The following is a 26,523-nucleotide window of genomic DNA, read 5'->3' as shown; positions in this document are numbered from 1 at the left end:
GCGTGGATAATTTCACTCACCTGAATGCAGAACTGATATAGTCATAGTCATAGTCATACTTTATTGATCCTGGGGGAAATTGGTTTTCCCCCGGGATCAATAAAGTTGCACCATAAATAATAATAAAACCATAAATAGTTAAATAGTAATATGTAAATTATGCCAGGAAATAAGTCCAGGACCAGCCTATTGGCTCAGTGTGTCTGACCCTCCAAGGGAGGAGTTGTAAAGTTTGATGGCCACAGGCAGGAATGACTTCCTCTGACGCTCAGTGTTGCATAGACTCACTTTCAAGGACTCTACAACTCATGTTCTCAGTATTATCTGTCTATCTATCTATCTACAATTTTTTTTCTTCCTTTGCAGAATAGTTGTTTGTCATTCCTTGTGTTGATATAGTTTTTCATAAATTCTATTGCATGCCTGTATCTTCCCTGCAAATGCCTGCAAGAAAATGAATCTCATGGTAGTATATGGTGACATACAGATATGTATTCTGATAATAAATTTACTTTGACATTGACATGAGGTACAAGGGAAGCTGAGACTATTAAACACCAGTCTGATATCTGTCCTTGTAATCTTCTACAGAGTTTCAGGTCATTACGTATTATATCCAATTGAGAAGGGTGAAACTCTAGCAATGATAACAGAAATTGAACTTACAAAATTCGGTTTTGCCTGTTGTAATCCATTTTGTATGTAGTGAGTACCATGAGGTGCTGTAGATTGTATGTACAGTTTCTGTTTCCATTCTTGATGAATTTATCATTTTCATGAACAAATTTCAGCATTTTGTGCACTAGTTTGAAAATTCCGACAGTGATGGAAAGTGGATCAAGTGCTTCCAATAGGCACTGCACATACTATTAAATCTTTTGCTCATAACTACTGTATATATTCTATACATGATCAGTTTTTAAAGAAATGCTTTTGTATTAAGATTTTGAAAACAACTGTTTTGCAGCAAGACTACGTTCGGAACCTCAGAAGATTTGTTTTTGTCTCTCAGGATTGTTAGAAGATGCTTGAGAAATAGGAATAAGATTATGTCATACATTCTTCAGTCCTGCTCTGCCATTCAGCAGTGTTATGGATGATCTGATCTTTGACCTCAGTGATTACCTGGTTTGAAGAAGGGTAATAATTCATAGTGCTCTGGGGTAGAGAATTCCAAAGATTCACAATATTCTCTGAGGGAAGTAATTCTTCTTCATCCCTGACTTGAGATTGATCCTCTATCTTCTGACTATGTTTTAGATTCCCTTGCCGAGAGGCAACTTCAAGCATCAACCATTTCAAGCCTCCTTGGAATTTTAATGTGTCTTGATTAGATCACTACCCTTTCACCTGAACCCTTAAAGAGTTCAGATCCACTCAGTTCAACCATTTTTCATTTTTTAAAAAAGTCTATTTCCAGGGGTCCAGCAAATGAACTTTCACTGCACCAAATCTAAAGTAAACAAATTCTTTCATAAACAGACCAAAACTCCAGATATGGTTTCGCAAAGCGATACAGTTGCAACAAAACTTTTGTGCCCTTGTATGTCTTTTTCCTTGAGATGAGAGCCAACCTACTGTTTGCCTTCTCAATTACCTGCTAAACTGTGTGCTTTTCTGCTGTGTTATCTGTGCAAGATCACTCAGACAAAAATGTGGAATGTGGAAATCAGAATCAGGAGGTCAACAGTCAGTTCTTCAAGTCTGTTCTGCCTTTCCAATACAATCAGCATTAAATCTGTTTCTCAATGTCAGGACTCCTGAAGAAATCTACTTTCATCTTAACTATATTTAATAGCTTGGCCACCTCATAGAGGGATCAAAAGTGGAGGGAGTGAGCAGTTTTAAATTCCTGGGTGTCAAGATCACTAAGGACCTAACCTGGTCCCAACATATCAATGCAGTTATAAAGAGGACAAGACAGCATCTATACTTCATTAGGAGCTTGAAGAGATTTGGCATGTCAACAAATACACTCAAAAACTTCTATAGTTGTACCATGGAGAGCATTCTGACAGGCTGCATCACTGTCTGGTATTGGGGGCTACTGCACAGGACTGAAAAAAGCTGCAGATGGTTGTAAATTTAGTCAGCTCCATCATGGGTACTAACCTACAAAGTACCCAGGACATCTTCAAGGAGAGGTGTCTCTGAAAGTCAGTGTCCGTTATTAAGGACCTCCAGTACCCAGGGTATTCCCTTTGTTATCATCAGGTAGGAGGTACAGAAGCCTGAATGCACACATTCAGCAATTTAGGAACAGCTTCTTCCCCTCTGCCATCTGATTCCTAAATGAACATTGAACCCATGAACACTACCTCACTTTTTAAAAATATATTATTTCTGCTTTTTGCACAATTTTTAATCTATTCAATATACCAATATTGTAATTGATTTACTTAATTATTTATTATTATTATTATTTTCTTCTATATTATGTATTGCATTGAACTGCTGCTGCTAAATTAACAAATTTCACGACACATGCCGGTGATAATAAACCTGATTCTGATTCTGATTCTGACTTCTGTGGTCTTACGGACATCAAGTTTTAATAGTCTTGTATTCCATAATATCAAAACAGAACTAATGTATACAGCCCAGTCCATCACAGGAAGATCTCCCCACCATTGAACACATATGAAAGGAATGCTGCCAGAAGAAAGCAGTGCCTTCGTCAAGGAACCAGCCATCCAGGTCATGCTTTTTTCTCACTGCTGCTATTGGGAAGGAGGTACAGGAGCCTTAGGTCCCACACCACCATGTTCAGGAACAGTTATTACCCTTCAACCATCAGGCTCCTGAACCAACGTGGATAATCTCACCCACTTCAACACTGAACTGATTGGAGTCAATTTCAAGGACTCTACAACTCATACTTTTTATATAATTTATTTAATTGTTTCTTTTATTTGCACAATCTTCTTTCGAACATTTGTCAACCTTTGTGTATAGGTTTTATTCCATTGATTCTTCTGTATTTGTTCTACTGTGAATGCCTGCAAGAGAGTTAGTTTCAGGGTGGTATGTGATAACATATATAGTACGTATTTCAATAATAAGCTAACCTTAAACTTTGAATGTTGTAATACTTTACTTACCTAATCATATTTAATTTCATTATATGCCAACTTCCTATTTTTTTAATCCACTCAATATCCCCATTTAGATTACCCTTTTAAAGCTTTTTGTCTACACTTAATTCATTCGTGGCAATCTACTTTCCCATTTATCTTTGTGTTACCAGCAAAAAAATTAGCTACATTACACTTGGTCCCTTCATTTCAATAGTATAAATTGAACAGTACTGTGCAAAACTCTTGGGCGCACACACACATGTGGGGAGCTAGGTGGCCTAAGGACTTTACACAGAACTGTAACAATTTTATTTATTGCACTGTACTACTTCCACAATAAATACTAAATACTAAATTTCATGATGTATGTAAGTGATGATAAACCTGATTCTGATATATATAGGCATCCGTTAGTCTCATGAGACCATGGATTTGCGCCTCGGAAGGCTTCCAGGGCGCAGGCCTGGGCAAGGTTGTATGGAAGACCGGCAGTTGCCCATGCTGTGTCTCCCCTCTCCATGTCACCAATGTTGTCCAAGGGAAGGGCACCAGGGCCGATACAGCTTGGCACCGGTGTCGTCGTAGAGCAATGTGTGGTTAAGTGCCTTGTTCAAGGACACAACACACTGCCTCAGCTGAGGCTCGAACTAGTGACCTTCAGATCACTAGATTGACGCCTTAACTACTTGGCCATGTGCCACACCCATGATTCTGATATGGGTTTTTTTTGGACTGGGCATGGGAAGGGGGCAGGGAAAAGGGAATCATGGTTGGGAAAAAGGGGAAGGGAGAGGGGAGGAAGCAGGAAGCTCCAGAGACACATTCTGTAATGATCAATAAACCAATTGTTAGGAATCAAATTAGCTTGCTTGGTGTCTCAAGGCTGGGTGTGTCTGAACCCATGGCATCCCCCACCCCGGCACTCCTTCTCTGCCACGTGTCCCACACCCATCCCATGGCATTCCACCCTTGCCATTCCCAACATCCTTTATCCCCACCAGATTTACAAACTTGCTGTCCACTCCCTGTGGATAAATTCAGTACTGTGCAAAAGTCATAGGCATATATGTGCCTAAGACTTCTGCACAGCATTGTAAATAGCCAAGGTTCTAGCACTCATCATTGAGGCTCTCCTATTAGTGTCAGCTTGTCAACTTTCAAATGAACTGTTTATCCTTGTATCATGTTTTTCTGCCCTTAACCAACTCTCTATCCAAAACAATATTCTGTACTCTTAATTCCTTAGTGAAAAGAGTCTTGTTACATTTGAAAAGATTTTTCTGAGCAAATCTTAATGATAATTCTCTGAACTTCAGTTGAAACCTCTGGCAGGAAGGAAAGGATTCCCACCTGGAAATACTTTACTTGCGAGTGTTAAGTGAAATGTTTCCTTTCATTTTGGATGTCATACACTAGTGGCAACTTTTTGAACTTTGGTCATTTCCCCGCATGTACTGATCACTCACTTGGTATGCAGCAGGCACAATGGCAAAAGTCTATGTTTGGTTTAAGGCTTAACATATCAGTAGATGATTCAATACGAGGGAATTCATAATGTTTGGGAAGCAGAGTATGTTTTGCTTAGGGAGTTTTCTGCAGATTACATAGTAACAATAATTGTTTTACACTTAAAACTTCAACCAGTATTGTAAACAGAATAAAGTCAGAAGATTTGTTTGATAAGATTCTCAAAAGTCTAATGAAATACAAACTTCTGCATGTCAGTTTTGGTTAAGCTGCAGAAGATATCACATGTATGCATTAGATTATTACTAAGCAGGAGCTGGTAAACAATGTTACATCATAAACCGCATTTCTTGGTATTTGTTACTAGGTGTTGAACAAGTTCATTGAGGTATTTTGGGCAAGGCCCTCCTGAAAACCAAAGGGAGGAAATGTTTTTCAACACGTCCTATAGATATTTGAATCTCAGAAAATATCACAGCAAAATCAAGTCCTGATTTCACACAGCAGCAGGATAGGGACTAAGGGAGGGAAAATCTGGTAGTGCCTAAAATAGACATGGGAATGAGAATGTGAAATGTATGACTTACGTCCGTTGGAACTGCTGCAACCAACGCTGGAAATTCAGACTGCCTGCCCAGACTGATGATTCTTGGAAGTGCTGATTGCATTGTGCCATGCCTTATTTCTTCAACCTAGGACCCAATTTTGTGAAAGATCTTCATAAGTTTAAACTAGCCTACACTGCTTAAGATCAACCTGTACTACCTAAAGGTAAGATACATTGTTCTGGATTATTGTCAAGTTAATTGCAAATTAAAAGACATGGCGCAGACTCAGAGAAATATTCTGCACAGGAGATCTTGGTGGATGAGACAGAGTAGAGGAGTGATGTTCTGAACCCTCCAGATGCATCTCAAAAGAAAAGATTATTCCAAGCTTGTGAGATCATATACAGTAATCAACTTCCAATGATCCAGATAGAGTGCTGTAAGATTTTTAATGTGTTCATGTATGACCAGGTTCAGTGACTCTGCCTTCAGATATCATATACCCATATGGGAATTACATCACCATCAATCTTTATCAGTCCACAAGCTTACCCAAATACCTTCACTACATCCTTAAATGCTCACCACTACTCCAAGTTACACACTTTACAGCTTATACCAACAAGTTACTATTTAGCCATGAAAGCCACATCAGGGGACCAGAACTGAACAGTGTTGTGTTCATTTTAGGTTGTTTCACTTTCGGAAGGGTGTGGAAGCATTGGAGAGGGTGCAGAAGAAATCTAATAGGATGCTGCCTGGATTATGAGGAATGGTTGAATGAGCTTGGGCTTTTTCTTTTGGAGTGAAGGAGAATGAAAGGAGTATTGATAGAGGTGTATAAGATGATAAAAGGTATAGTACAATGGACAGCCAGCACCTTTTTCCCAGGATAGAAATGCTGATACAAGAGGGTATAATTTTAAGGTGATTGTTAGAAAGTGTAGGGGTAATGTCAAAGGTAGATTTTTTCACACCGAGAATGGTGGGTGTGTGGAACACCTCCCCCCACCCTGAGGTGGAGGAGGCAGACCAACATTCCCTCAATTTTTTTTTACAGCTGCGTAGACCACCCATTGCTCTGAGCAAGAAATTTTTACATTGCCTGAAACTGCATGGCACATTAAATGTTTTTTTGTAATATGAATACTATGAATATTACAGATGGCGTTAAGTAGACTAAATGTTTATTAACAATGAGCTATCGACTTCCATGCTGTGATTATTGTCACAATTTGTAACAGTGTTGTAACTTGAAACACTGACAATTTAAATATATTGGAGCAACAAAATGTTTCAAAGTAAAGGTTGTGGTACATTTATTATTTAGAAAGTTCATGGATTATATTAATTAACATATAATTACAAGGCATTTCACAATTATATTAAAATAGATTTCAAAATTATGTAAGCATAATTTCCAAATTATATTATCATTATATAAAAGAAAGCTCCAGCTGTGTGGCAACAAAGGCTATGTGCATAGCAGCATTTCAGTTACTGTGTGGCTGTGCCGCTACACAACTTAAAAGGAACAGTGAGGCAGATATATTAGGACATCTAAGAACCTCTTGGATGGGAACATGGATAAAAGAAAAATGTAGAGCTTTGTGGGAGAAAAGGGGGAGATCAGTTTTGGTGTAGGGTAAAAGGTCAGCACTGGGCTGAAGTGTCTGTACTGTTCTATGTTAGGACACAGCTTTATAAAACATTAGTTAGGACGCAACCAGAGTAACAAGTGCAATTCTAATTTCACACACTTTAAGAAGGACATGACTCATTGAAATATTGCCTTGGATAGAGCACTCCAATCTGGAGGACAGACTAGGCTGGGTTTGTTTTCCAAAGGGACCTGAAAGACTTATATACAAAGTTTTGGGCGTTATATATACAGTAGATTAAAGATTTTTTTTCTCTAGAGCAAACTTGTCTAAAAGCAAATTGCATTGGCTTAAGTTAAAGGGCAGAGATTTAATGTGTATCTGGCTAATAATTTTCCCCATAAAAGGTGTTTCGAATGTAAAATTTACCGCCTGGGTGATGGAGATAGAGATCTGAACAAAATTTGACAACTGTCTGATTAATGAAGGCAAAGAAGCCTACAGACCAAGAGCTGTTACGTGAAATGAATATAGATAGGTCAAAGGACCTATTTCTATGTCGTGTGCCGATATGATTTTACAACGTTAAATTCCTGACGATATGAATGGTTCTGTCAGTAAGCACATTGGTGAGTGTCCCAATGTGGCAGGAATGCATCAAATATCTCCAAACTTTGACTTACCTCCTTAGACAATCAGATTCAAAGGGCGATTGTCTTTTCTCTGTACACCTTGTACAGTGGGCATGGTTGGTGTACTGTACTGCTGATTATTGTCTGCGAAAGTACTTGTTCCCGGGCGAAAGTTCTTCTTCCCGGGCATCATCTCTAAAGTCTGCAGAAGTGTTTAGATAAAGTACTAAAGCAGTGAACAAGACCGAGTGTAAGATTCACTGATGTATGTGGCTGTTACTGATAACTCTCAAAACGTGGGTTTCGGGATAAATCAATAATTTGGTGATTAGTTTGGTTGGGTGTCCACAATAACATGCGTGGATATCTTTAATTCGTCATTTGTGCGGTACGGAGTCGTATCTCCCCTTCCCTGGTGCGGAAATGGCTCAGTCTTGTCCGTCTTCAACCAGAAGTCAAATCCAGCGACCTTTTTTGCTTGCTTTTGGGTAAGGTATCGTTTTATTTTAAGGTGGCGCTTCTCCTTTGAGTGAGTGATGTTAGACTGCTGCTGACGGGCTGTGGCGAGGTGCTGGGGTCGGCGGGGACGGAGTCTGAGAAGGGGAGAACTCCGGAGAGCTCTGTAACTGGAGTGGCGGGATGAGCTGACAGTCGATTGCTCTGCGGAGGACGAACTGACGGTGATTAATGTCAGTGTGAACAAGGAGTTAATCTGCTGGTTTAGGGGGCTTCAAACGTTGCCCATGTAGTCGATCCTAATGGATTATCAGGGTTCAAGTGACACTGGACATCGGCACTCTGCCGAACTGACTAGCGAAGTGCAACGACCCGCTGCTCTTCTGTGTAGTATTATCAAGTTTACACACCCGATTCGCCCCACGTTTGCCCTTCGCCCAGTGTTGTGAAGGTGGCGGGATTAAAGGGCAGAAGGTCTAAAATGGTGCCTGGAGGTTTTCCTGCCCGCGTTCTTAAAAAAAAAGCTCGAAGAAATAAACGTCGGTTTGACGTTTGACAACGGAGCTGCTCGGCTGGAAGCGCGATCCGCCGGAATCGCCACCTCTGAAGCAGCTTTTACCGAGACTCGCGGCTCATGCAGGTGTCGCCAAAGTTCGGGCTGGGCTGCGAGAGCAAGCCGGGTGCCTAGGTGAATGAAGCATTTAGGATTTGTTCGGGGAAGCGCTGCTGTATAAACGTTTAACAACACCCAATCGGCTGTCCTCCAAAGCGAGGAAATTGTTCTCAAAGGCGTGCAGCGGTCCGGACCAATAATTTGGTAAATTGATTTATTATAGTCACATGTATGGAAGTACAGTGAAAAACTCGCATACGTTCATGCAGATTACAACAGTGGATTGAGGTGGTACAAGGAAAGGGTAACACAATGCAGAATAAAGTGTTCCAATAACAAGAAGCACAGTGCAGATAGACAGTAGACTGCAAGGTCGTGAGGTAGATTGTGAGGTCAAGAGTCTATCTTGTACTAGAGAACGGTTCAGTAGTCTTATAACAGTGGGGTAGAACCTGTCCTTGAGCTTGGTGGTACCTGCATTCAGGCATTTGTGTATTCTGGAATGGAAGAGTGGAGAAGATAGAATTCCTGTCATGGTCCTGTCCATGAAATCCACATTCCGGTTCACAGTCCAGTTCATTGATCCTTATTCTGGGTTTTCCTGTTTACCCATGTTCCACTGGCTGCCTTAATTGAGGCACCTGATTCTCATTTTGGGCTGGCCCATAAATACCTCTGCAAACCAAGGATTCCCAGCTGGACTGTTCCCCTCCCCTCCCCTCCCCTCCCCTCCCCTCCCCTCCCCTCCCCTCCCCTCCCCTCCCCTCCCCGTCTGAATCTCTGACAGTTACCTCGGTAGTTTCCCTCGGCAAGTATCCTTAGCAGTCATCCCGGCCCTGTGTCCAAGAAAGGGTCCCGGCCCTGGGTTCCAAGAAAGGGTCCCGGCCCTGCGCTCCAAGAAAGGGTCCCGGCCCTGCGCTCCAAGAAAGGGTCCCGGCCCTGCGCTCCAAGAAAGGGTCCCGGCCCTGCGCTCCAAGAAAGGGTCCCGGCCCTGCGCTCCAAGAAAGGGTCCCGACCCTGCGCTCCAAGGAGGAGTCCAGGCTTTGTAACCAAGAGCTTGACCGAGCCGAGTCCAAGAGCCGAGCCTAGCCTAGTCCAAGAGCCAAGTCCTGCCCAGGAGTTCCTCGCCCAGCCTGGTGCTGGAGATTTCTAGTCCTGTCCAGGAGTTTCCTTGTCCTGTCCAGGAGTTCCCTTGTCCTGTCCTGGAGTCCCTAGTCCAAACTGCGTCCAAGAACCTTGTCTAGTCCAAGCCACATCCAAGAACCTCATCCACTTTGTGTTCTCATCCTGTTCATGTGCCTCGTCCTGTGCAGGATTTCCACATCCAGTCCTGTAGCCACATCTTGTCCTCGCCTAGATCTGGGGTCCGAACCTGAGTCAAGACCCAGTTTCTGGGTCCCTGCCCAGTCTCTGGCTCAGATTTCTAGGCCAGGCTCCTAGTTCCAAGTTCCTTGTCCTGGTCCCCCTTTTCTAGTCTTAATCCTAGCCCAGGCCCAGTGTCCTTGTCTCGTCCAGGGCCTATGTCCTTGTCCAGCGTTGTTTCTTCCTGACCCCCTTTGCTTTCTCGATAAACCTTGTCCTGCTCCTACTACTTCAGTGTCTGTGTCTTGCATTTGGGTCCGCTCCCAATGCCCCCTTATGACAATTCCAGGGTTGTGGAGTCTTTCATTATGCTGGCTACTTTACAGAGACAGCAAAAAAGATGGACAGAGTCCAGAGAGGTTAGGTATGACAATGAGAAAAAGGATCATTCAATTGAATGGCTTCACCTTTACTGATTCTTGATAAAATGGTGATCCTTTTCTTAAGCATAATCCTTATGGGCAACCAGGTTATTGATATCCAGGGATGTTCCTTCTATAGTTTGAGTGTGTTTCGTGATAGATCTTTTGCAGCAGACCAATGTCTCTGAGTTAATGTAGCCAGATTCCCTCGGAAATAAGTTGTATTTCTCTTTGAAGCATTCTTTGCTAAAGTAATCAACTTTTGTCACTGATTTTGTTTTACCATAATGATTGCAGCCTAGATCTGGTTCAAGCTTGTTCTTTTAGTCAGAAGATCTGCACTTTTTGAAGTGTTAATCAAAGGTTTATCAGGTCAAGCAGGCAGAGTACATAAAGGATGTTACCACCCACCCAGACTGCAAGCTGATCTGCAAAGTTCACTTCCATTAAAACTTTCTCCAAAGTTATTTAAACAATGTTCTGGCACAACTTCTATGAAGAAAACTTAAGAAGAAGATATCTTTTTAAGGCTGCAATATTTATAGATAATTTTTCTATCAGCTGTTCAGCTCCTGGCCAGAACTCTCATGTTGATTTCACTGGCATTTTAGGAAATCTGTATGTACTCTTTTCTAAGCCTTATACTTGCTATGAAATTGCTCTTAATGAGCTGACATCATATTGAATTTGGTAACCTATCACCCCTTGTGGAATTCCCCATACTCAAATTGACGTGTTTGGATTATACGTGGAAACCAAAGGATTGGTGTCATCTCTTCTGACCCTATCTCATCAGACACAATAAAATTTCCTCTGAAGGACAAGAAGCTTTCACTCACGGAATTTACGGTGTATTGAAGAATCTAAGTCATCACTACTAAACAAAAAGCAGAAGACTGCCCAGTCTAATCTAAAATTAGATTCTAGTGGAACAGCACGGTAGTGCAGTGGTTAGCCCACCACCTTATTGCACCAGCGTCCCAGGTTCAAATCCCACCTCTGTCTGTAAGGAGTTTGTACGTTCTACCTGTGAGTGCATGGGTTTCCTTTGAGTGTTGTGGTTTCCTTCCACATTCCAAAGACATACAGGCTAGTAGGTTAATTGGTCATAAGGGTATAATTGAGTGGCCTGGCTGGTATGTCAGAAGGGCCTGTTTCTATGTTGTATTTATATAAAAAAAATTTAAAAATGCACAGACAAAGCAAATGGCTATCACCAGTAGATTCCGCAGCTATGGAAAATTAAGATAGCACAACTTAAGTTCACAAGCCATGTGATGTACGCCTGAATAAATTGCTAAGCATTTCTGTTTTAAAGTAAACACACAGATCAGTTTGTTTGTTTCTTTGAGATGCCAGTAGGAATTTGGCACCAGTACATTTTTAGGCAAGCAGATTGATTCAACATAGTACTCGATGTTGTGCTTAAGGAGCAAATAACGAGGAATTGTCATCTTAAGTCCAGAAAATGAATCTGAAACTGGCCGGCCAGGCCATTCTCTGTGTTCCTGTTGTATTGGTCAAACGTGTTTTACAGTGGATAAACAATTGGCACGAGTAACTTAGCAGAGAATAAAGGCACAGTCAAATAGTTTTTCAAGAGACTTTTTCAAAGATGAACTGCACAGTAAAGTCCAGAGGACACAAATATAATGGCTGAATACAAGTGCCCAATTGGACAGAGTGAAGGGGTACGAGATTCAATGAGTCATAGAAAATTTCAGCACAAGAACAGGCCCTTTGGCCCATCTAGTCTATGAGTTATTTAAACTGCCTGCTCCCTTCAACCTACACTGGGACCATAGCCCTCCATATCCAACCATCCGTGTGCCTCTCCAAACTTCTCTTAAATGTTGAAATCGAGTTTGCATGCACCACTTACTCTGGCAAGTTTCCCCTCATGTTCCCCGAAAGGTTTTCACCTTTCACCCTCTAGCCTATCTCATCTCTCACAGTGAAAGAAGAATAAGGTATCAATGCAATGATATATGCTGGGAAGGAATTCACTAATGAACTATGGGTTGCTGACACAAAAGTGTATTGAAGCACAAACAAGAATTATGAAATTGAATAATGATGTAATGAACGTGTGGATGAAATGCTTGTCAGCAATTGGAAAAGCTGTCATGTTTAACCTAAATTGCTAGGATGAGCAGAGAATCAAATGGGATTAGTATAACTAACATTTGATAGTTGGCATAGACTTGATGGGCTGAAGGGCCTATTTCCATATTGTGTGACTATCACTCTATATTATCAGTTCTAACTTGCAGATTCCTCAAATCTTAGCTGGTATCAGGGGAAATAAATAGATATAAAAATAAGGGTGAAATTATCCAAAACAGCTGAAAGAATATTGCTCTGACACCATTGTTAAAAAGAATCACTGGTAAATATAATTGCAGGTTAATCAAATATGAATATTTGGAAATTGTTTGCAGGAGATCACCACCCAACTTAATTTACATGCCACATTCATACAACAGAAGTATGTTACATAAAAGGGACATCGGAGGTGGACCATGTAGCTCAACGGGTTTTGACACTTACGCTTCAATGGGAATCCTTCCAGTATTCTATGTCTAATTCTACCAGCATTTCCTTCTATGCCTTTCTTGCTTCATGCCCTTATCTAGCTTTCCCTTCCAATCATTTCAAACCACTCCATATGGAAACAAGTTCCATACTTATAACCCTCTGGGTAAATAAGTTTCTGTTGAATTTTGTATGTGATTGATATGTTCATGGCCTAAGGTTGAAGGAGTCAATTTTAGAAAACCTAGCACATTTATTTTTCAACATAGTCCCCCACTACATTTACACACAGTCCAGCAGTCGTGGAGCGTACGGTTCTTGGACCTCCAGAGAGTGTCCACAGCAGGGGTGATGGATAAGTTCGTGGCCTAAGGTAGAAGGAGAGGAGTAAGACAGCTCTCATTACATGCACGTGCAGGTCAACTCTTTGAGTGATTATGCAGAAAGTTTGAAGTTAATAACTCATCAGGGGTGATTGATAGGTTCGTGGCCTAAGATAAAAGGAGATGAGTTACTAACTTCAAACTTTTTGCATAGTCACTCAGAGTTGACCTGCATGTGTATGTAACAAGTGCTGTATAACTCATCTCCTTCTACCTTAGGCCACAAACTTATCAATCACCCCTCATATTTGTAACTAACATGTGCTCCTAACTACAAACAAATCCAGAACAGCTGGAAATGGGAATCTTCATAATTTCTACATCCTACTATCCCATTGCCCAATATCATATCGCAACTTTAAACTAAGATATCCACATTAAATGAATTGACACTTATATCACAAAAGCCTAACTGTGACTCCTTACAATTAGATTGGCAATATAATAGTGAATGCTTAAGTGAGAACAGTTTTCTATTTCAGATATATAACCATTTGTTTTTTTTAACGTATCCAACATATCTGATTATATGACAGAATTGGTTAGATGTTCATTGGTGAAATGTAGTTTCATGTTCATTTTGTGGAATCTAGTATACACGTGTTACATCGCATATAGAAAGGAAAGCAAATATTTGTATACCCTGTGAGTTCAGTCTCTGATGCCAATGTGAGAGCATCCTTCAGGAGTGTGAATCCAAAGAAAACTGCGAATATCTGGCCAAGTATCGAAGACCCAGGCTAATCAATTGGCTGGAGTATTTACAGACTGCCTCTCACTTTGGCAGTCTGTAGCGACCACCTGCTTCAGGAAGGTTTCAATTGTTTCAGGGCCTAAGAAGAACTGGTAACCTTCCTCAATGACTATTGTCCTCTAGCATTCACATCCACTGCGTTGAAGTGCTTTGAGAGGCTGGTCATAAAACGTATCAATTCCTGCCCGAAGAGTGACCTGGATCCACTCCAATTTGCCTTCTGTCACAACAGGTCAACACAGACACCCTTCCACTGGCCCTTCACTCAGCTCAGGAACACCTGGACTATGAAGATGCATATGTTTCAGCTGGCTCTTCATTGACTACAGCTTGACATTCAATACTGTTACCCCCTTGAAACTAATCTCTAAGCTCCAAGACCTCATCCTTGATAATTCCCAACTCAAATGGAACTTTGTTTTCTTCACTTGCAGACCCAAGTCATTACCAGCAACAACATCTCATCCACAATCACCATCAGCACACTACAAGGCTGTGTTGTCAGCATCCTGCTCTACTTGCTTTATACGAATGAGGGTGAGGTTAACTACAGCTCCAATTCCATGATTAAGTTTGCTGACGACACCGCTGCTTTTTTGATCGAGTCAAAATTGATGATGAATCAGCAAATAGAAGGGAGTTTGAAAATCTGGTTGAATGGTCTCACAACAACAACCTCTCACTCGATGTCTGCAAAACCTGAGTATCGACTAAAGGAGGAAGAAGCCAGAGGTCCTCAAGCCATTCCTCATTAGGGGATCAGAAGTGGAGAGGGTCAGCAACTTTAAATTCCTTGGTGCTATCAAATCAGAGGATCTGTCCTGGGACCAGAATGCAAGTGCCATCACAAAGAAGGCAAAACAGTGCCTCTACCTTCTTAGAAGTTTGTGTAGGTTTGGCATGTCACCAAAAACTCTGATAAAATACTACAGATGTGCAATGGAGTGATCCTAACTGACTGCATCACAGTCTGGTTTGGAACACCAATGCCGGTGAATGGAAAAGTCTACAGAAAGTGGTGGATATGGCCCAGTCCGTCCCAGGCAAAGCCATCCCCACCATTGAGCACACTTCCATGGGGCGCTGCCACAAGACAGCAGCATCCATCGGCATGGACCCCCATCAGTCAGGCCATGCTCTTTCCTCACTACCACCATCAGGCAGGGGGTACAGAAGCCTTGGGTCTAATACCACCAGGTTCAGGAACAGTTACTCTCCTACAGGCTCCTGAGACAGCATGGATAGCTTCACTCACCACAACTCTGAACTGATTCTGCAACTTACCGACCCATTTTCAAAGGCTCTACAACTCATGTTCTCAGTTTTCTTTATTTGTGCAATATGTCTTCTTTTACACATTGTTTTCATTCCTTGATTATGTACAGTTTTTTGTAAATTCTATTGTATGACTTTTCTGTAAATTCCTGAAAGAAAAAGAATCTCAAGTTAATATACGGTAATGTACTGTGTATGTTGTTTGACTTTGACTTTGACTTGTACTTCTCCCAACAGTGTGACTTGAACATATCTAAGACCATGTACCACATTCAGTGAACATAGACAGAAGATGTTCCATCCCAAATTTCAGACTATTTCTGAATCTAGAGCCAAAGAATAGCGTTTAAATTTATTACATTTCTTAATATATCCCCCTAATTAATTGGACACTGAAATTAACTATATAATTTGTAGCTTGTTCATGGCTTGATCTCAGTGCTAATTATTTTATTTACCTTAGTTCAATTAAGACAGTTTGTTAATTTAATACAATCTCATTCCTTGCTGCAATAAGAAAAGCTTGTTTGGATTTTTAGCAATAGACTTTGGTTTTATAATTAATGAGTCATTTGTGTTCTCCTCATGGAAAGCTGTTAGCTCAGTGTGTGATTAAGATGATAGCTGGTTTTGTGGGAGTTAATGGCATTTTCTTCCCACTGTGACTGCAACCCTAATTGAGAATATACAGAACGTAATTATGAAGATGACAACTATCAACAATGCAGGGAACAGGTGGTACTGAAAACTTCCTTCTGCAAGACACAGTATTTTCATGTATGCAGGAAATTACTCTTACTCTTTTGTCAAATAGTTAAAGCCCTTACACATTTTTTCCCCCATTTTAAGGTGCATTTTTGCTCTGATCAAGATGTAAATTTTAGATGGTGGGATTTTTTCCGGTTAGCAGGTTTGTATCACAATGGATATAGTGGATTCTGGGAGCCATCTGTCATCTCCAATATAAAAAGCACCTTCAATGAGATCGGGGAATTCCACACCAAACACCATCACACATCTGTGAAATAGCACGGGAATGGTTAGTTAGAGAGTTGACAACTCCTACTTGTTTTCTATACATTGGAACTGGGAAGAGTTTTATTCCATCAGTCTGATGGATTAAAACCAATTTCAAGATGAAAGAGCTTACTCCAACATAATTTGCCATCCTTCCTAGCACAGTTTGTTTACCTGCAGTACAATTTACCATTAATCATACAAAATGCAGGAGGAACTGAGCAGGTCAGGTAGCATCCATGGAAAGAAACAAGCAAGTCAATGTTTTGGGCTGAAACCCTCCATCAGGACTTGACCTGACTGAATATTGTTTAAATGTAAAATGACAAGGCATCAGGGTAAACAACAAAGTAATCATATCTGGTGGTATGAACAGTGCAGTCAGGGATACACTAAAATAGCACATAATTTTTGTTTAGTGTTAGTTTGAGCCTGTCATGATCATATCATTTCCCACTGTCATTTTTTTAAAAAAGTACTGTAATGAATAAGTTTAAGTGTTTTTTCCAGTATCACGCACCCATAGTTAAATTGGCCAATTATACATTCAACCTTTTATATAATCACATTGGCAAGAACATGCTCTCTCTTAGCAATTCTTAATCCCTTACACAAACTTCCAGCTCAAATCATTATGAATTGATTTGTTTAGATCAAAAGTAGTATTTGGCACTTAAAAATACTTTCTATAAACACATTACTAAGATTTTTGCTTTCAACCTTTGGACATGATACAAAAATGTTGCCCTACAGTGTTGACCAGAGAAATAAAAGGGCTAGGGTTGAGATTGTTCAATATTGATTCAATTAGTTAAAGAATCTCATTGAAAAATGAGAAAAGTCTTGGTAACTCTGTGCTGTAGAAAGAGAGTAAAACTTCAGTACTTTGTGGGAACTGATTGGTGGAGAACTATTTGAAAAGACATCCTTTGTGGAATCTGCACTGTACTACAGTGTCAATGTACTGTGCAACTTGTGTCTTATGTTCCAATGTTCCAAATACGTGAGATGGAACAGCTCTGAGGAAATGTAACATAAAGAGTACTAAATAGTTGAAAGGATTGTATGCTGCTGTTGGTATGTAATGTTTGTGGAATATAACAAAAAATTGCATTTTTTATTAGATCTGTAAGATGGTTGTGTCAGACAAGCACATTCAATGAAGGCTTTTCATATCTTTTACCTTTAAAAAGCACAGTCAATAATGCCTGGCTTTCAGTGACTTTGGTTTTACTGAACAATCAAAATTTCTGCAGTGATCAATTGATGCAATTTATTTTTCAGATTCACTATACTCTGGCAGTAGAATCATATGATTACCTTCTGCATCCTTCGAGAAAGATCTTGGCTTCAGCGGTCAACAATAGAAGCCTAGGAGTTGGAGCTTACCTCAAACTATGTGCCAATGATTCCGTGCCGAAGATACGTGCCACCTTGTACAGGACCACTGTTTCTGACCACGTGGCTGGCGCTCTGCTAGAAGCAACTGCGGTCACTGGGACAAGGAACACACTCCTCAGTCCTTCAGGGATTCCCACAGGCAGAGCAATGCTCAAAGGTAAGTGTGATAGAGGTCTTGTGTCCTTGATGCTACTTAAATCTGTCATATTGACTTTAATTAGTTTGGGTTAGGAAATGTTTCCCATAATAGACCATGTTTTCTGAAATTTTTATTTCTGTTTTTCAATACTGTTGGAAAACACAGAAAATCTTTCTTGCTCCTAAATGAGATTTAAGAAAATAAAATCCTGGGGTAAATTTTCTGGTAAAAGACATTTTGTTTGCAAATTGAACTATTTCTTTTTATGGAAAATGAAGCTACTCCGATATGTTCTTATTGGCTGATTACATCTTCCTTTCTGTCCTCACTGAATTGATGTAGCAAGTATTCTACCTACAGTTGTTGCTTCTGATGTCGGTTGAGAATTATGCAAATAATTCTTCAATTCTATTAATGAAATTATAGAATTCATACATCCTGACTCATATCTATTTTGACACATTTCCATTTCTATTCAAAATGGAAGTGTTGAAATTTTCATGTTTTTGAAAGCATTGACAGTAAATACAGAGGCTGAGGTTGAAATTTTCTGTGTTGTGAAGTAATAAATCGGAATATTGAGGTATCTTAGTGTCTATGGAAGGATTATTTGGACAATGGGTGCCATGGTAACACAGTGGTTAGCACGACGCTATTACAGCTTGGCGCGTTCTGGATTTTGGAGTTCAATTCTGACGCCGTTCTGTTAGGAGTTTCTGTACGTCCTCCCCATGGAATGCATGAGTTTTCTCTAGGTGTACCAGTCTCTTCCCACAGTCCAAAGACATGTCGGGTAGGTTAATTGGTCATTGTAAATTGTCTCCGTGATTAGGGTAGGGTAAATTGGGTAGTGGGGTTTCTGGGGTGGTACGACTCAAAGAGCCAACCCCTGGCTGTATTGGTAAATAAATAAATATGTTGGGAACAAAACAAAAGCTGAATAGAAGTTTTATCTGGCACCATACTTACTACTAGTTGCTAACCCCTGGTGCTGGTTTGGATTGAATTCTTCCTATTTCAAAAGGAGAAGCTATTCATGTGACGCTTGTGGTTTTGTGCAATAAAAAAGGTAAAGCAGGTTGTTCGACAGCCTGTGCTAATATCTTATCAAGTCCATATTTTCCCCTCTGGAACCAGTTATAACAGAGCAAGATGTTACCAGCAGGGATTAGCTTCTGCAATGTACAATAAAATGTAAGCATCGAGCCTGCTGAATCAATCCTCACATGTACACGGAACTACTGTGCCAATGCTTGACTCCTTACTGATACTTCATTTGACTGACCTGAGACATTAGCCACTTGACTTAAAGTAAAATTGCTCGTGTTTTCTGTTTTTAAATGCCATGTCCTCTGGTATTATTGTCAAAGAGAACGTCATAGACTTGGAACAGTCACATGCCTGAAATAGAAAAATGTACAGTCAAGCAGTCTGATGCATCTCAGTTAGCATTCCCTTTATAGATGGTGAGATGTAAATCATTATTACCTTTCCAAAGAGTAGACGGCACTTCAATGAAGAAAGGGTTAACATTCCATGGTCTAAAGTAGGGGTTCCCTACCTGAAGTCCAAAGGCTCCTTGCTTAATGGTATTGGCCATTGGCATAAAAAAGTTTGGGAGCCTCTGGTCTAAAGAATATTTAGCAACATTGCTTGGTACTTGGGAAGAATGCACACAAGAGGTACTGCAGATGCTGGAACTGTAGAACAATACACACAATGTGCTGGGGAAGCTCAGCAGGACGGGCAGCATCTACAGATGGGAATGAACGGTCTACATTTTGGGCCAAGACCATCAGAACTTAGGGAGCTCGTTTTGACAAGTACTTGATTACACTGAGTTTTTGGAAGTTAGCAAAGTTGGCAGAAGTACCCAATCAAAATGCCAGTAAGCAACTCTGCTCCCAACCTATTGCATCAGTTTTTTAAAAAAGTGTGTCAAGCCAATGTCAACAGTAGAGACTCTCCAAATTGCCTCCTGTGTAGTGTGAAGGCACATTGAAGCAGATTAGTGTGTTTAATGGGATGTGTTTCTTTAATACGCTGGATGCAATTATTGAGCAGGAATAATGGGAAAAGTTGGGAAATTTGAAACCAGGACATTTCCATGAAGGATCTTGCTTGCACATCTGGCCCACTTGCATTGTGAACAAGTGGCCCCCATCAGCAGGTATGATCCTGAACATGGTTGGTAGTTATTCAGTATACATTTAATTTAATGACATAGAATAGATAAATGTTCAAGTTATACTTAAATTAAGCATGATATTTTAAAAATTTCCCTCCAAAACTGTTGTGCCTATCGAATAACAGCTATTTATATTGATATAATATCTTTAACATAGTGAGAAGTCTTTTCAGATTTGCAGAAAGGATTGGATCATGAGTAATTATGGTCCAATCCTCCAGTGAGATGGTGGTGCACTCAGACACAGTGGCCTCCCTGGGTCCAACCAAAGGTGCAATTGCTCGTCCTTTACATCTTATTCACAGTCAGAAGACACTGCTGGTTATCAAGAACATTGTGTACTGCAGGCCTACCCCACCGTCGAGTTGCTGGATGGCGGCAGAGCTGGGCTTGTTGCACACCATGTTGCACCCTGTGTCAGCCATCCAGGCAAGAAGACACTGTCAGCGACTGTGTGCAAAGGCAGTGCGCAATCCAATGGATAGTGCGGTTGATTGTCTTGGGCATTCTTGTTGTGACTGCAAGACCCTGCTGGACATTGGTAGTGTAGAATACTGTGAGTCTGATTCTCTGGTTCGTTGGCAAGACCCATGGTGGGGGAGCAGCAAGGCCTCGGTTGTAGCACGGACCAGGCCTCATTCATGCCTTGGGTCATTGTCGTGGCAACCAAGGAAGGTGCTGGTGCTGCTGGAGCTGGAGGGGTGCTGCTGGATTGGAAGCCAGCCCCTTCTGTTAGTGCTGCCTTCTAATGTTCTCTCAGTGGGTGACAAGCTGGAGAGTCTTCATCTGCGGCTGCATTACGCTATATAAGGAGCTGCTGCGGGCTGCTCTTACAGAAACATGGCTCCGTGACAACAGCCATGCATCATAATCCACAGGCCATGACACTCAGGAACTTGGGATGCATTATTATTTTTAATGTTTTTTTTGTAACTATGTTTTTCTGCTATCATAATTATATGTGCTGAGTGCTGTGTGTGACTGTTGGTTCTAAGTCTTACACCTTGTCCCTAGGGGAATGTAGTTTCATTTGGCTTTATTCATGTGCATGGTTGAATGATAATTGAACTTGAACTTTAAATGCTATATGTGGTCCAAATCAGAATCTCGTTATTTGACTTCTGAAGACAGGATGTTATGTGGTGTTTTACTTTTAAAATGTTTTAGTATGCATGAACAAGTTCATCATTTTGTTTCCGGGATGAATTCAATTTCTGTTTAAGGATCATATTTTAAACTCCCTAAAGCCTCTGTCCAAGCAAATGTTGTGGCTATCGTGAATGGGAAATCCCCCCATAATCTGCTGTTTTCATTCATGCAGCCGTATAACGGTATCCAGGAATGGTCACTTCAGTGCTCTAAAACAGTAATTCTTCGGTCCCACGCTCCCAGGAAGGGGAACACCCTCCGAGAAAACATGGGTCAGAGAATCATCTGGATCTTGGAGCTGATGTTCTTTGCAAGTGGCTCTGTACTGCAAATTGGGAATTACACTTTAAGTATATGTTCCCAGACTGACTCAGACTTGTGAATAAAACCAGTGCAGTGCGAGACAGACAAAAGCTGCCAACTTTTGCAAATAGTTTACTCTGTTAGATCGAAGAAAATTACAACAAAAAAATTATTTTTTTGCTTTACACTTGCCCTATTCCTTCCTGCTCCAGCATGAAAATCATGAGTAAAGGCCCAGCATGTTGTTTGATGGAATACAAAGACTTGCATTAGTTACACCAAACCTGGGCTCTTCTACCCATTAAAACCAGAGGAATATAAACGGCATGGCCATGATATATAATACAAAGAGAATGTAAAAGCAGTGCAGCCTGATGGGTTTCAACAACTCTGTACAAGGATAGGCTATCTATGAGCAGAAATGAACAAAGGCATTTTCGACAGGGAACTGTGCTGTGCCGTTGCAAAGAGTTCAGCAAATGAAACTCACTAAGAAAACTTGCTGGCGAGTCCAAAGTATGTTATCAAAGTCCATATATGTGACCATGTACTACCTTGAGATACATTTTTTTACAGCCACTCTCTGTAGAGTGTTAGAGTGGGAAGCTTTGACTCTATAGGCTTCGGCAGAACAGGCTTGGTCAAGCACGGGCGAAGGTTCTAAGCAAGTTTCCAGTAAGCTATTTTTCACTTTCTTTGTCTATTAATACATAGCTAGTGTGCTGAGAATGGGTCCAGAGATAGTGTTCTTTGTGTGAGATGTGGGGGCTCTGAGAATCCTCCAGTCTCACTGATAATTACATCTGCATGGTGCACTAAGCTGAGGCTCCTTACAGACTATGATAAGGAACTGGAACTGTACCTCAATAACCTTCGGCTCATGTGGGAGAATGTGTCGGTGAAAGATAGAACCTATAGGAAAATAGTCACCCTAAGCTATAGGAAGTAGGTACTTGGATGACTGTCAGGAGAGGGAAAGGGAGTAGATAGTCAGTGCAAAGTACTCCTGTGGCCATTCCCCTCAATAATAAATGTACAACTTTAGATACTTTTGGTGGTGGTGGGGGTTGGAGGGAGGAATGACCTACTGGGGTAAACCGCAGTAAGCAGGCCTTTGATGCTGAGTCCGGATCTCTGCTCAGTATGGAAGTGCAGAGAAGAAGAGTGCAGTAGTGACAGAGGATTCCATAGTTAGAGAAAACAGGAGATTCTGTAGACTTGAAAGAGGCACACGAATGCAATGTTTCTTCCCAGGTGTCAGAGTCAGGATGTCTCGGATCAGGTTCACAGCATTTTGGAAGGGGAGAGTGAGCAACCAGAAGTCACGGTACACACTGACACTCACAACATAGGTCGGAAAAGAGGGGCGGTCTTGAGGAGAGAATATAGGGAGTGAGGTTGAAAACTCTAAAGCAGGACCCCCACAGTTGTAATCTTTGGAGTGGTGCCTGTGCCTCACACCACTGCAGGTAAGAAGAAGATAATTTGGCAGATGAATGCATGGTCAAGGGATTGGTGCAGGGGGCAAGTTTCAGATATCTGGATCATTGGGATCTCTTTTGGGGAAGGTATGACCTGTACTAAAAGGAGAAGTTAGACCTGAACCCCAGGGCACCAATATTCTTGCAGGCAGGTTTTCTAGAGTTGTTGGGGAGGGTTTGAAATAATTTTGCAGGAGGATGGGAAATGGAGTGATAAGGCTGAGGATGGGGCATTTGGTATGCAAGTAGATGCAGTGTGCAGTGAGACTGTGAAGAAGGACAGGAATATGGTAGGGCAAAATTCCAGTCAGTGGGATGAGTTATAGTGTAGTATGGGGCAAAATCTAAAGGACTAATGAATACAGGACTGAATGTGTTATGTTTGACCAATATGGTTAACCAATAGAAGGCAGAGAGTTGGTACAAATGGGTGTTTCTCTGGTTGGCAGTCAGTGGTGAGTGGGATGCCGCAGGATCGGTGCTGTTTACCATTTACATTGATGATTTGGAAGAGGGGACTGAGTGTAGCATAGCAAAATTTGCTGATGACACTAAACTGAGTGGAAAAGCAAATTGTACAGAGGATGTGGAGAGTGTGCAGAGGGATATAGATATAGATAGGTTAAGTGAGTGGGCCAAGGTCTGGCAGGTGGAATACAATGTTGGTAAATGCAAGATCATCCACTTTGGAAGGAATAATAGAAGAGCAGATTATTATTTAAATAGTGAAAGATTGCAGCATGCTGTTGTGCAGAGGGACTTGGGAGTGCTTGTTCATGAATCGCAAAAAGTTGGCTGACAGGTACAACAGGTTATTAAGAAGGCAAGTGGAATGTTGGCCTTCATTGCTAGAGGGATTGAATTCAAGAGCAGGGAGGTCATGCTGCAACTATACCAGGTACTAGTGAGGCCACACCTGCAGTACTGTGTGCAGTTCTGGTCTTCATACTTAAGGACGGATATACTGGATTTGGAGGCAGTGCAGAGGAGGTTCACCAGGTTGATTCCAGAGATGAAGGAATTAACCTATGAGAAGAGATTGAGTCGCCTGGGACTGTACTCTCTGGAATTCAGAAGAATGAGAGGGGATCTTATAGAAACATACGAAAGCTTGAAAGGGATAGATAAGATAGGAGTTAGGAAAGTTGTTTCCATTTGTAGGTGAGACTAGAACTAGGGGGCATTGCCTCAAGATTCTGGGGAGAAGATTTAGGACGGAGATGAAGAGAAACTGTTTTTCCCAGAGAGTGGTGAATCTGTGGAATTCTCTGCCCAGGGAAGCAGTTGAGGCTTCTTCACTAAATATATTTAAGAGACAATTAGATAGATTTTTACATAGTAGGGGAATTAAGGGCTATGGGGAAAAGGCAGGTAGATGGAGCTGTGTTTACGGACAAATCAACCATGATCTTATTGAATGGCGGGGCAGGCTCGATGGGCCGGATGGCCTACTCCTGCTCCTATTTCTTATGTTCTAATGTTCTTATGAATGCACGCAATATACAGAACAAGGTAGATGATCTTGTAGTGCAGTTGGAGATTGGTAGGTATGATACTGTGGGAATCACTGAGTTGTGGCTGAAAGAAGATCATAGTTGGGAGCTTATCATCTAAGAGTCCACACTTTTTTGAAAGTTCAGGCAGGTAGACAGAGAGGGTAGGGTGGCTCTATTGGTAAAAGTGAAATCAAATACTTAGAAAGAGGTGTCATAGAATCAGGAGATATCGAATCCTTGTGGGTAGTGTTAAGAAACTGCAAAGATAAAAAGACCCTGATGGGAGTTATATACAGGTGTCCAAGCAGTAGCCAGTATGTGGGGTCCAATTTACAATGGGAGATATAAAAGGTATGCAGAAAGGGCAATGTTATGATAGTCATTGGGGTTTTTAATATGCAGGTAGATTGGGAAAACCAGGTTGCTGCTTGATCCCAATAGAGGGAATTTGTAGAATGCCTACAAGATGGTATTTTAGAGTAGATTGTAGTTGAGCCCACTAGGGGGAAGGCAAATCAGGAATGGATGTTGTTTGATTAGGGAGCTTAAAGCAATGGAACCCTTAGGAGTCAGTGATCATAATATGATAAAGTTCACCTTGCTGTTTGGGAGGGGGGAGATAAAGTTAGATGTATCAGTATTACAGTGAAGTAAAGGGGATTACAGAGGCATGAGGGAGGAGCTGGCCAAATTTAATTGGAAAGGGATACTAACAGGGATGATGGCAAAACAACAATGGCTGGAATTTCTGGGAGCAATTTATGCAGGACAGATGCATCCCAAAGAGGAAGAAGTATTCTAAAGGAAGGATAAGGCAACAAGAGAAGTTAAAGGCAACCATAAAAGCAAAAGAGAGGGCCTATCATTTCACAAAAATTAGTGAAAAGTTGGAGCTTTTAGAAATGAACAGAAAGCAACTAAAAAGCAATAAGGAAAGAAAATATGAAATATGAAGGTAAGCGAACCAACAATATAAAAAAGTATACCAAAAGTTTTTTGTAGATATTAAAGAGTAAAAGAGAGGCAAGAGTGGATATTCGACTGCTGGAAAATAATGCTGGAGAGGTAGTAACAGGGGACAAAGAAATGGTGGGCAAACTTATTCAGTCCTTTCCATTAGTCTTCACTGTGAAAGACAGTAGCAGGTATGCAAGAGATTAGAGAATGCCAGGGGGTAGAAGTGAGTGTAGTTGCGATTGCTTAGGAGAAGGTGCTTGGAAAGCTGTAAGGTCAGAAGGTGGATAAGTCACCTGGATTCAATGGACTACACTCCAGGGTTCTGAACGAAGTAGCTGAAGAGACAGTGGGGGCATCAGTAATGATCTTTCAAGAATCACTAGATTCTGGAATGGTTCTGAAGGACTGGAAACTTGCAAATGTCACTCCACTCTTTAAGAAGGGAGGGAGACAGAAGAAAGTAAATTATAGGCTAGTTAGCCTGACTTCAGAGGTTGGGAAGTTGTTGGAGTCTGTTATTAAGGTTGAGGTTTTTGGGGTAATGAAGGCGTGCCACTGCCCGTAAGGAGTTTGTACATTCTTCCCGTGATCACGTCAATTTCCTTCAGTTTCCTCCTACGGTCCAAAGACGTACCAGTTGGTATGTTAAATGCCCATTGTAAACTATCCTGTAATTAGGCTAGGATTTAAATCAAGAGATTGCTGGGCGGTGTGGCTTAAAGGGCCGGAAGGGCCTATTCCTTGCTGTATCTCAATAAATTAATAAGCCAAAGTCAGTATGGTTTCCTGAAGGGGAAATCTTGTCTGACAAAGCTGTTGGAATTTTTTCAGATTGGCTGCCAGTGACTCTTGCTGTTCTGCAGGGGTCAGTGTTGGGGCCACTTGTCAGTTCAGATGACATAATTGATAGCTTTGTGGCCAACTTTATGGACGACATGAAGATAAGTAGAGGGGCAGGTATTGTTGAGGAAGCAGAGAGTCTGCTGAAAGACTTAGACAGGTTGGGAGAATGGGCAAAGAAGTGGTAGAAGGAATATAATTCAGGGAACTTTATGGTCATCCACTTCGGTAGAGGAAACAAAGGCCTAGACTATTTTCTAAATGAAGAGAAAATTCAAAAATCAGAGGTGCAAAAGGGACTTGGGAGTCCTTGTGCAGGATTCTCTAACCATTAACTTGTAGGGGGAGTAGGTGGTAAGGAAGACAAATGTAATGATACCTTTCATTTAATGAGGACTAGAATATAAAAGCAAGGATGTAATGTTGAGTCTTTATAAGGCATTGGTCAGAAAGCACTTGAAGTATTGTGAGCAGTTTTGGATCCCTT

The 26,523-nt window shown here is 41.2% G+C and overlaps 1 protein-coding gene across 7 annotated transcripts in view; it reads left to right on the top strand.

Annotated features, from left to right (window-relative positions):
• Positions 1 to 26,523, top strand: part of plce1 (phospholipase C, epsilon 1) — a 479,606-nt gene that overhangs the window by 248,858 nt on the left and 204,225 nt on the right. For all 7 annotated transcript variants that reach the window (XR_011882709.1, XM_072239321.1, XM_072239318.1 and 4 more), the window contains one exon: positions 17,367 to 17,640. Coding sequence is in view for 6 of the 7 variants with exons in the window: in XM_072239321.1 (XP_072095422.1) it covers positions 17,367 to 17,640 (274 nt within the window). In the remaining variant the exon portion in view is untranslated. The remainder of the gene's footprint in view (positions 1 to 17,366; positions 17,641 to 26,523) is intronic.

The sequence above is a fragment of the Mobula birostris genome, chromosome 21, assembly GCF_030028105.1.
Source record: "Mobula birostris isolate sMobBir1 chromosome 21, sMobBir1.hap1, whole genome shotgun sequence".
Taxonomy (NCBI): Eukaryota; Metazoa; Chordata; class Chondrichthyes; order Myliobatiformes; family Myliobatidae; genus Mobula; species Mobula birostris.
The sequence above is the reverse complement of the archived record's forward strand: the minus strand, read 5'-3'. Positions and strand labels throughout refer to the sequence as shown.